The 10,847-nt window shown below is 36.2% G+C and overlaps 2 protein-coding genes across 2 annotated transcripts in view; both read right to left on the bottom strand.

Moving 5' to 3' along the window:
* Positions 1-3,330, bottom strand: part of LOC107463462 (formin-like protein 14) — an 8,737-nt gene extending 5,407 nt beyond the window's left edge. The window contains exons 1-4 of the mRNA XM_052253451.1: positions 3,258-3,330; positions 1,766-2,016; positions 1,467-1,688; positions 52-1,387 (exon numbers count right to left, since the gene is read on the bottom strand). Of these exons, the coding sequence (XP_052109411.1) occupies positions 52-1,387; positions 1,467-1,688; positions 1,766-2,016; positions 3,258-3,330 (1,882 nt within the window). The remainder of the gene's footprint in view (positions 1-51; positions 1,388-1,466; positions 1,689-1,765; positions 2,017-3,257) is intronic.
* A 1,888-nt stretch (positions 3,331-5,218) lies between these two features.
* On the bottom strand, positions 5,219-9,803 carry LOC107463592 (protein IMPAIRED IN BABA-INDUCED STERILITY 1). The gene is made up of 9 exons (XM_016082411.3): positions 9,194-9,803; positions 8,823-9,107; positions 8,338-8,655; positions 7,405-7,632; positions 7,125-7,219; positions 6,782-6,869; positions 6,143-6,673; positions 5,844-5,976; positions 5,219-5,640 (listed from the first exon to the last, which is right to left on the bottom strand). Exons 1-9 carry the CDS (start codon positions 9,527-9,529, stop codon positions 5,621-5,623), a joined length of 2,034 nt encoding a protein of 677 aa, XP_015937897.1. The 5' UTR covers positions 9,530-9,803; the 3' UTR covers positions 5,219-5,620.
* Between the last annotated feature and the right edge of the window lie 1,044 nt (positions 9,804-10,847).

Raw genomic sequence — 10,847 nt, 5'->3', positions numbered from 1 at the left:
GTAGAGGTGGAGGCGGAGGGGGAGAGGGAGAAGGAGTTGTAGGTAGTCTACTAGATGGGGGTGGGGGTGGGGGTGGAGGAGGTACTGGCAGAAGTATTGGATTTGAATTAAGGTGTGGTTCTTGAGTGGTTGACTCAAGAGGTGGGTCTTTAAGTGAAGGTGAGGATGATGATGGAGAGGTAGTATCAAGTTCTATATGTTCTAAAGATTTTGAAGTGCTCCTCCCTTTAGGACTTTTCAACTCAGAAAGATGGGAAATACTATGAGACCTTCCTCGAGGACTCATTGGTACGTAATGGGGGCTTGACGCTGGATAATATACATGCATTGAATCCTGGTAAGAACCCTTGTTACTTGGAATCCACTTAGCTGCTACACTTGCCTTTGCATGCTTTCCCTCGTGACCATGATGTTCATTATGTTCCTGATGATGTCGTCTTCCCTCAACACCCTGTTGTTCGTGCTGATGCTTTGCCTCAACACTATGTTCGTGTTTATGCTTTGCCTCGGCACCATGTTGTTCGTGGCGATGTTTTGTCTCAGCACCATGTTGTTCGTGACTATGTTGTTCATGATGTTTAATCTTTAACTTGGGAGAATGATGCTTCTTTTCAGTAGATGGATGTAGTTTATGATCAGAATGTGACATAGAAAGATCATGCTTTTCTTCCCTTTCATCAAAATTCTTGTTTATAATTGTTATCTCATCTTCTAAATCCATCTTGTCTGCAATTGAATTCGACTTAATCTCGACCTCATCCACAATAATATCTTTAACCTCATGAGGATCCAAATCTGCTATTTCTTGAAACTTGTATTTGACATCATCAACATCAATATCTTTAACTGTATTAATACTGGATTCTATCCTTTCAACCTCCTGTTGGTGACTCCCATCATCTGAAGTAGAGGCAACAGCAATGTCTTTAACTGTATTAATATCGGATTGTACCCTTTCAACCTCCTGTTGGTGACTCCCATCATCTGAAGTAAAGGCTTGAGGATCTGAAGAATCTTTCCAAATGTCTATATGACTTCTATCATCATGGACCATATGTTGGTGACTCCCATCATCTGAAGTAAAGGCTTGAGGATCAATATCTATATGACTTCTATCATCACGGACCATATGTTGGTGACTCCCATCATCTGAAGTAGAAGCTTGAGGATCTGAAGAATCTTTCCAAATGTCTATATGACTTCTATCATCACGGACCATAGGAGAGCCAAATTCTCCTCTACCTTCAAGTGCATCAATTGCATTCGTAAAGATCTCTTCCACTTCATAAAACTCATCCGGTGAATCACTCTCACTGTCATTTACATCTCGGCTTACGTTGATTGGGGATAGATTATGTACAAGAGCATAAGCGTCCAAGAAAAGCACCTGATGCAAATACGGAGTGTGGTTTTAATGACGATGACATAACATAAAAGTAGTAACAATAAATAAAAGGTAAAATTACCTCTGCTTTAAAGTCCTTGGGGAACTGCTCCTTTGAATCCCACACAACATCAATATCGTCACGACTCAAGATCAATGTGTTTGAGCGAACAAATGCAGTATGAAACATTATTCTAAACATCATTTCCTCCCCAACTAAATCTTCACTCAAATGTATGCATTCAAGAACAATATCCCCTTGAACACGACAATGGATATCAATTTTCACGAGCGTACATTCTGCCTGTGGTTAAAATTTCTTAGAAGACATGACATCGAATTAATTCTTATCAATTGAAGAATAACATAATGTTACATCACCTGCGGGTAGTGTTGAACGAGGGAACCTGGAGTTCGGAAAAGAATTTTAGAGCTACTATTGTCAGGTCTTGTAGGGTCTGGACCATAGACACGAACAATAGGCCTGCAACCTTCTCCACCATCAAACAATGGAAGGTTTCTGAGGATCAAATAGTCCAAAAGCAAGGGTGTTTCTTGTGGAGGCCACTCAGAACCCAATTGTCTTCTGGAAACATACTGGAGATATCTTCTGGCTCCGCGTTTCCCGTTCTCTGAAATTGAATACCATGATTGAAGCATCTGTAAAATATTGATTTTTTAGCTGTGCTACTATATTCCCTATATAATCTCTGTATGCTTCTTCTTCCAACACATCCGCCGAGAAGCAACAGTCAAATACTGAAAAAAAATACATAACAAATATAAGTAACATGTTGCACTATGTAATACAAGAGTTCTATTTCCATTATAACCAGAATCTTAAAAATCCAAAGACCTTAAGTGCATATCAGATAAACTAATTCAAGCTGGCAAATACCTTCTTTAGTTTACTAAAATTTAATTGAAGCAGTTATCTTAGAGCATAAGTTGTCTAGGAACAATAGTCTCACAAAGAAAAAATAAATTGAGTTCGATAACATGCTGATGTGTAATGGTCTTAACTTTAAAGCATATCTTCCAGAATTATCACCACCATGGGGAAGAAACAAAGAAAAAAAGAGAGAGAAGGTTCAGTGGTAACATATTATGGCAATAAAGTAGTTGGTGACCAGAAGAAACAAATATCCACATTCAATATTTTATTTCCATTGAAGTCTTAAACCTATATTCCACTTTAAAGAATGCCTTCCAAAACTACAGCAAAAGAAAAAAAAAAACCTTCTATTAAAAGCTGGCACATGGTGGTTACAGGAACAATACACATTTCATATCAAGATGCAGTAACAAATAGACTAACCATTCTATTTATTCAAGATATATACGACTATCCCCTATTCCAGCATATAAATTCTCATTGGGTTGGATTGCTTAACCACAACCAATAATATCATGCTCGAGATCCAGCAAATTACAGCCTTAAGACTTTTATCAAAATCTATAACTACAAAGCCACCATGCAAACTGTCATTCCAAACTCTACTATAAGACTGCAAGAATCATTCAATGAATGATTGATGTATCATCATATGTTCTCTAAAGTAGTGGTTAAACCCTTAATTAGTATCCGATTCCAGATGCTATCTATCACACTCTGAAGAACCCCATATCCAGCTGACCCAAACAGAAGAGGGAATGAATGCAACAAAATCCAATCCATTCCATTCTTAGAAGCACATTATAACAATAAGGCTCTGCATTGTAATAACTATAACTACCACATTACCATGTGCGTATATAAATTCACATACATATGCATTGTTCCAAAATTAACCAAGAACAAGCGTAACGTATCAGAAGGAAATGCATCGTAATAAGAAATTGGAAAAATGTAAGAATGGGAATGCATGCGTACCAAAGACCCTCTCGGAGATCTCAAGGAGTCGATCCGGCGGCTTCCGGTAGAAGAACTTTTTGAACAGCGCCATGGGATGGCGCTGTTTCTTCCCCTCTGGGATCCAAACCGATCAAAATTCCAATCCCTTAATCCAAAATCAATACTCTGGCATTCTATACGACTCGTTTTCCAAATGAATCGCCCAATCTTGTCCAATTTCTCAATATCGATGATGCAAATTAATCAACCCCGTACAAAAAGAAGGTGACTATATTAATTATTGCCAACAAATTCTAGAGAAATTTAAATATATACATTTGTAAGTAAAAAAGGGGGGTTAATGGAAATGGTGAGAGATGATAAATAATAATTAATTAGAATAATAGAGGAGGGAATTGAAGAAGGGTAGTGTTGTAGTGAGAAAGGAGAATAATGATGATATGAGTGAGAAGAAGAGAAGAAGAGAAGAAGAAGAAGAAGAAAGTGTGACCTAATGTATGATTTTCAACGACGACGAAGACGAAGAGGACGAGCTGAGGACGAGAACATGCAAAAAAAATGCATGGAAACGTGAAAGAGGAATTCATGGAACACAATGCAAACTGAAACCGTTTTCTGGTGCGCATACCAGATACCACCTCACCTGCTCCTTCCTTCCACGTGCCATACAATCAAATATTTAATTATCTTATATAATTATCGTATTACAACAAATAATTACGTTTCTACTTATATCACTTACACCTAACACGTCCATTCAAATAATCACTTTATTCATCGCGTCACTTTCAAAACATGTCCATCACTTTATCCATATATTCATATGATTCTCAACCCCTTGCACATGACATTATATTTTCTAATTAACCCTCGTCAACATTACAAGCTATCGTGGTAATTAATAATTTCTTCCTAATATAGCTTCCCTTACCATAAATTGAATAGAAACAACACCTCATATTTCTAACTATACTTTTATTTCGCAAAAAAGTTGTACATAAGAAATTAAAACTGCATATATATACAAAAGAATGTTAACAAATATTTCACAATGCATCTAATATAATAAAAGTTCGTATGTAATTATCTTAATATAAAGTTGATAGTTAAGAATCGTTAAATAACAATTTAACTTACTGGTCTGTTTAAATAAGTGTTGGGAGTTCAAATTTCACATTGTGCATGAAGCATCTTATTGATGACATATCACTTAGTCAACAAAACGTGTGGCCCTTGTTTGCTGATAGGGAGACATAACTAAAATGTTGGACTTTTTCAGACGTCTACCTTGATATTTATTATTGCCTATAAATCTTTCTTTCTTTCATGGTGAAACTATAAAGAGTATCTACAATCTAATCATGGGTTTATCACCAAATTATATCCCTCTATAATAGAAGTTGGTAAAAGTCACAAATTACAATTATAGTGTGAAGTACTGGGGAAGAAGACATAATCCAAGTTCAATAACAAATTAAAATAGACATATTCGACTTCTCAACCCTAAGGTCCTTAATGTATATTTTTTTCATTTATATTATAGTATTTACTAATAATTATCATTAAAAAATATTGACTCACAATAGGTATGAAAAACATAATATTGAAAAGGAAAAAAAAAAAAGAAGGACGAAAGCCAAATACAAAAGCTGAAACACACATTATTATAAAAACATACGTCTATATACTTTGTAGTATGTAGTGATTAAATGGTATATATTATTTATAAAATATTCCTATTTCATTATTGGCTACTGAAATAGATCGACAATCGAGTTGCAGTTTATCCCGCATGTATATCAAATTTAAGCTCAAGCTAGTTAAGATCTTACAAGTTAAATCTTTCGCGTGAAATTTTGGTTATCTTCAACTTTTTCATTTAAATCATCTAAAATGGCAATCCTAAAAAAATGAGAAAACAGCAGTTTCCAATATACATTAGGATATTAGTAGAATTATGTATCCTTGCTCACTAGGAGTTCCCAGATAATGAAATTACTATATCTGATTCATTTTGGAGCCAAAAATAGCTACAACAGAACCTCAAGCCAGTCACGGCAAGTGAAATATATACAAATGCCAGACAAGCCTTGAAATTAGATAACAATTAACAATGGCTAATTATAAGAAGGGAGAAGAACTTAAATCATACAGAAAATTTTCATCTATAACCTAAACTAAATGAATAAAATGACCAAAAATCGGATGTTTTAAGTTGATTTGAAAGTGCCATGTTCCTCAAGTTGTTGAGTCTCCCAGCTTCCTGGTAACAAATCATGGAGCTAAATACTCCGAGTTAGAACGATTTTGTTGTTCGTTTGCTGCTTTTAGCAGTGCAGTTGGAGGATTGGAGATTGCCTTCTTTATATCTAACTTTGCATTTACTTCCCATGCTTCTTAGCTGCAATCGAGGGATCACAGATTATCAAGAAATGCCACACTTCAGTTCTTCTTAAGAGTGGTTTCATTTATGTCAAGTCAAATTATTAGCTTTGGAATAGTATAGTTTGCTTATATTCTTTTTGTGATTTCTAGTCTAAGCACAAAAAAATGGCAGTAATTATACCAGTAGCTTCTTTCAAGGGTAAAAAGGCAGTTATATACCTCTTTGAAACCATGATCTTCGAACTGTGCGTCGGATATGACGCTCATGTTTTTCTAAGAGCTCATCAACTGTGTGCATCTGAGATAGAAGGGGTCCGGAATATTCAACCTTCTCTCCTTGATCCTGAAAACTCTGTAAGGATGAAATCAAATTAGAATAATGTCTATGCAAGGATAAAATAAAAATGGCGCATCATTCAAGAGTTTGATACAAGTAAGGCAAAGCACAGTGCGGGAAACTACCATAAAATTGAAAGGTGATATCACGTGTTTTATAACATAGATAAAGTGCAACTTACCAGATTACTTCTCTTCGATGCTGAATCTTCTCTATGATAAAGTGCCATAGATAGTTCTTGCGAATGGTACTCATCGGAAGCATCAAATGAATCTGGGCGATCAAACCTATTCCACGGATTCTGCATTGATATCTTAGATAAGTCAAGTAGGTCGCTGCCTCTAGAGTTGGTGCGCCTCCCAGAAGACTCCTTACTTTCCTGGTTTCTGTTATCCAAATTATTCCTTGATTTTAGTGTAGAAGTTTCTGACAGGTTGAAAATATGTCCTCTCGAAATAGTTCGACAGTGGGATCGAATTGAAGCGTCATCTTTACGACTTTTTGCCCATGCAAAGCCACTTGATGATGAAACTTGTAATGGCCCAGAAAAGGGAATATCTTCTTGAGATGAATTCTTCATATGGGAAGCATCTTCAAGTTTACCACTAGCTGGCTTTTGTTCCTCCTCACCTGTGTTAGCCTTTTGTTCTTGAAGGATGGAAACAGATCTACCATTGACCTTATGGGAAGCTTGAGTTTGACTTGCCAAATCCTATAATAGCAATGGTAAGTCAGAATTAATTTAACTACCAGACCTTTCCTGCGATCAGTGTGCACGCCTTTAAGAAGAAACATAATGACGTAAGAAATCAAGAAAAACCTCTGCTGGAGTTAGTTTATTGAATCCAAGGGCCTTTCTTGATGGCTTTCTTTTTTCAGTTCCTCGAGCTCGTCCAGTGACCTTTTTCCTGAAAGTTCATCACAATATGATTTCATTATTAAAACATATACAAATAATGCTCAAAGGGAATGGAAATCGCAAAGCATAAACTTTGTTCAATGTATCTGCTGATATCCGAGCATTGTAGCAGACTCAAGTGAAATGCACTTGCAGATATTCTCGTATTCCATATAAGAGATAATCCAGAAGCATTAGAGGAAATATGATCAACTAAACCATTGTTTACCAATAACTATAGTAAAGATCAGTGATCAGTTCTCACCTTGACTCCTCTCTGTGTTTTGCATCAATTTCCTTGCTAGGCGGGTACGTCGGCAAGCTTGATGGCTCACATGCATGAGGTTTTGTTTTGAAATACTGAAAGTAGTAGAAGAATTTGAAATCATCTTTCCAAAAATTAGTCATAAACACAGTAGATGCATAATGAATAGTTTTATATTTAGGACTAACAGCAGGAAAAAAAAATAACGTGTGCAGATAAAACAAAAAAGTTCAGATAATCAATAAACCAGGAATTTCCAACAAAAATAAAATCAGGCTACCTCTGATGAGAGAGCAGATGCGGCAGTCCCACGCTTGTATGGTTCAACGGAAAGAAGAGTTTGCAGCAGATTTACACTGGAAGAAGGCAAATCTTTAAAGGACTGTCGGAGGCAACTATCATATGCTTGTTGTGGCTTAAACAAAGTTGCATGAGGAAGTCTAGTCTTTTTCCAGTATTCATCAGGCGGGGAGCCACAAAGCTTGAAGATTTTGTGCAATTGTTCAACCTGTATGTGTAACAATGACAAATGTGTAAGATTCTCGAAAAACAGTTGAAACATAGCTTGGGAATTGTCAATCATAGTTGATTCATTTTATTAAACTTAGTATGCTTAGCATTCATCTCATTTTATTAAACTTAATATGATCAGCATTCATCTGACCCAACTTATATTTGATCAGATCCAATCCAATATTTCTCTTTAATTGCCCTACATTATTTATAAGCATCAATCAATGAGATCAATGATGCAACCAAACAAGCTTTATACCAAAGATGTCCAATACCAAAGCTGCTAGATATCATGAAGTTATGGTAAAAAAATAAATAAATAAATAAAGTACCTAACCATCAAGTAACTTTTATAAAAAAAAATAATGGTCTTTAGGCCAAAAGAGAATATTTATAACTTTGTGAACTGATGAAATTTTATAGCCCCTTGCTGGCAATACTTCTTTGCACTTGTAAAAGTAGGTCCAAAATGTTAAAAGGAATCTTATCAGACAAACTCAAGCATTCTTACCTTGAGGGTTGAGGGGTTGTCATATTGTTGTTGTTGTTTTCGTTTTATATCTTTTTATACAATGGCTGAATGGCAAAACTGATGTAAGCTTTTAAGTTTAACAAAGAATCCATTCTATTAAGTTTTCCATCTTCTAGTAACATCATCATTATATAATGGGAATTCACATATTTTGAAAGAGCTTGGTACCTCTGTTCTCCCCTGAAGTATAGGTTTCCCAACAAGTAGCTCAGCGAAAACGCAGCCAACACTCCAGAGATCAACAGAAGGGCCATAATCCGTTGAACCCAGCAAAAGCTCCGGAGGCCGATACCACAAAGTGACAACTCGACTGGTGAGGGGATGCCTGTAGGCAGAACTGGAGAAGTTGGCCAATCCAAAATCAGCCACCTTGAGTATCCCTTCATTATTCACCAGAAGATTGGATCCCTTGATATCCCGGTGCATGACACCCCTGGAATGACAATGCTGGAGACCAGACAACAACTGCTTCATATAGCACTTAATCTGCACACCAAAAATAACCTCCTCCGTCAAACAACTGTAACTACTAAACCTTAGCTACACATTTGTAAATCACATCATAGTATCATCAATTGCTGCAGAATGCAGCTGATTCTGTCACTGCTACAAAGAAATTACAATGAGAAATTGACAATTAGGAAAAAGCAGACCTGTGGTTCGGTAAATTTGACCTGAGGACTTGACAAGAGGCCCGTGATGTCATGCTCCATGTACTCAAAAACAAGGTATATGCTGCATGATAACCTGGAAGTGATCAAGCCCTGCAGCTTTATGATGTTGGGATGATGAAGCCTCCTCAGAATGGTTATCTCCCGCGCCATAAACCGAACACTCTCCGGCTCGAAATTGTCGAACCGGACCTTCTTTAACGCCACTATCTTCCCCGTCTCAAGCTCCCTCGCCCTGAACACGCTGCTATAAGTACCCTGACCAATCTATTCACCAAAAAAAAACTCAACATTCAAATTTCAGGATAATAAACCATAATTGAGGCCAGTTTTGTATGTTATCATGTGTGGACCTTCTCGAGTTTCTCGAATGCGTCGGCGCGGAGGGGAATCCAGCCGTGGATGGCTTCGCCGGCGACGGCACTGAGCCAGGCAGGCCAACCGGCGGCGATGTGCTCTCCCTCGACGTACTTGTGGAGGTTTCCGAGCCTGAAGCTGAGGGATTCGCAGGCAGTAGAACTGGTCCTACCTGACTCGCCCAACTCACTCCGAGTCAGAACAGACGAGTCAGTCCTCTCGTTGTTCTTGTTGTTGGTGTCGGAGAAGTCGGCGGCATTGGGGCGGAAGGACCCGGAGTGGTCGATCGCAGGTGTCACGGAGACCGCCTGCTTGGAGCTAACGCATCCCATAAGGAATTCCGGTCGGGTCGGGTCTAGTTCTGGTTCAGTCAGAAGAAGAAGAATGTAGACTTTTTTTGTTGTGTGTTTACTTAATTGATAGCGCCTCGTGCTACAATTGCGGTAGAGAAGAGAGAACCCCCTTTTATGAAATCAAAATCCTACAAGACCTTTTAATTTCCATATTTATGCAACAAATAAATAAATAAATAAATACCATTTCTATTTGTTTTATTAGCGAAATCAGCGGAGACATAGAAGAATAATGGAAGGACAATTTGCATGGCGGCAGAGGCAGCAGCACCATTGCTATTTTACATTTCGGATCTTCAATTAAAAACTCCGAACCTCCATTTTGCAAAACCGCGTGCCACCTCACCCATTATCTCCCACTTTTTTATTTACATACACATTTAATACCAAAATATGTTTGACCAAAAACAATATTACAATTATTATTATATATACATGTAAATTTGACTAAAATCAGTAATAAAAGCATTTTTAAATGTTTGTATAATTAATAAATATTAAATAAAATAAATTCTAACTTTTTTTGGCTTTCTTAATATTACTATTTTACTTTAAAGTGGAATTCATACTCAATTTTTCCATTATAATACAATGAAAAAAAAAGAATTACCACCCTTTCTTAACTATATATAAGAATATTTATTGCCATATTGGATGGTTGTTGTTGTTGTTTTTATTTTCACTAACCATGAATTTAAAATTTGAATATGTTTCTGTACATACTTCATACACCACCCTTTCCCTAGCACCTAACATATAGATTAATAGCTACACTTTGTCATTGTAATTATGTTAGTGATATAACAAATTAAAATATAATCATTAACTTGTATTTTCATTTTCATTTTTCTTCGTCTTTTAATGTTCTGATCTTAACCATTATATTTACAAGATTAAAGTTATGTACCCAAAAGGTGACATGGGATTGGCACGCGAAGAAGGGTACACAATGCAAACTAAAGAAGCATGTCACAAATTAAACAAGACAATATATATAGTAATGTCACCTAGAGAATCAAACAACACCACAACACTTTACAATTATTTTGCAGTAGCCTCATGCATCTTGATCGTGACATATCTTATACATTCTTTTTATAAACAATAAACTACTAAAATCGTACACCAAATTTTACTATATTAACAAAAATAATTTAAAAAAAATATTGACAACGAATAAATTTTTAAGAATTTTAAGAATGTAACAAAAATAATCAGATAAAATATATATATTCTCAAAAAATATTTTAATTTAATTTTTGTAAGTATTAATAGAAAAATATTTTTTTCATATCTA

This window comes from Arachis duranensis, chromosome 8 (assembly GCF_000817695.3).
Source record: "Arachis duranensis cultivar V14167 chromosome 8, aradu.V14167.gnm2.J7QH, whole genome shotgun sequence".
NCBI classification, from domain to species: domain Eukaryota; kingdom Viridiplantae; phylum Streptophyta; class Magnoliopsida; order Fabales; family Fabaceae; genus Arachis; species Arachis duranensis.
Note: the sequence above shows the minus strand (reverse complement) of the source record. Positions and strands in the feature narration are given on the sequence as shown.

Coding starts and splice junctions, on each gene's coding strand:
- LOC107463592 (XM_016082411.3), bottom strand. CDS start 9,529: ATGGGATGCGTTAGCTCCAAGCAGGCGGTCTCCGTGACACCTGCGATC. Junction 6,870..7,124: donor AAACACAGAGAGGAGTCAAG/GTGAGAACTGAT, acceptor ATGAACTTTCAG/GAAAAAGGTCACTGGACGAG. Junction 5,977..6,142: donor CATCGAAGAGAAGTAATCTG/GTAAGTTGCACT, acceptor TCATCCTTACAG/AGTTTTCAGGATCAAGGAGA.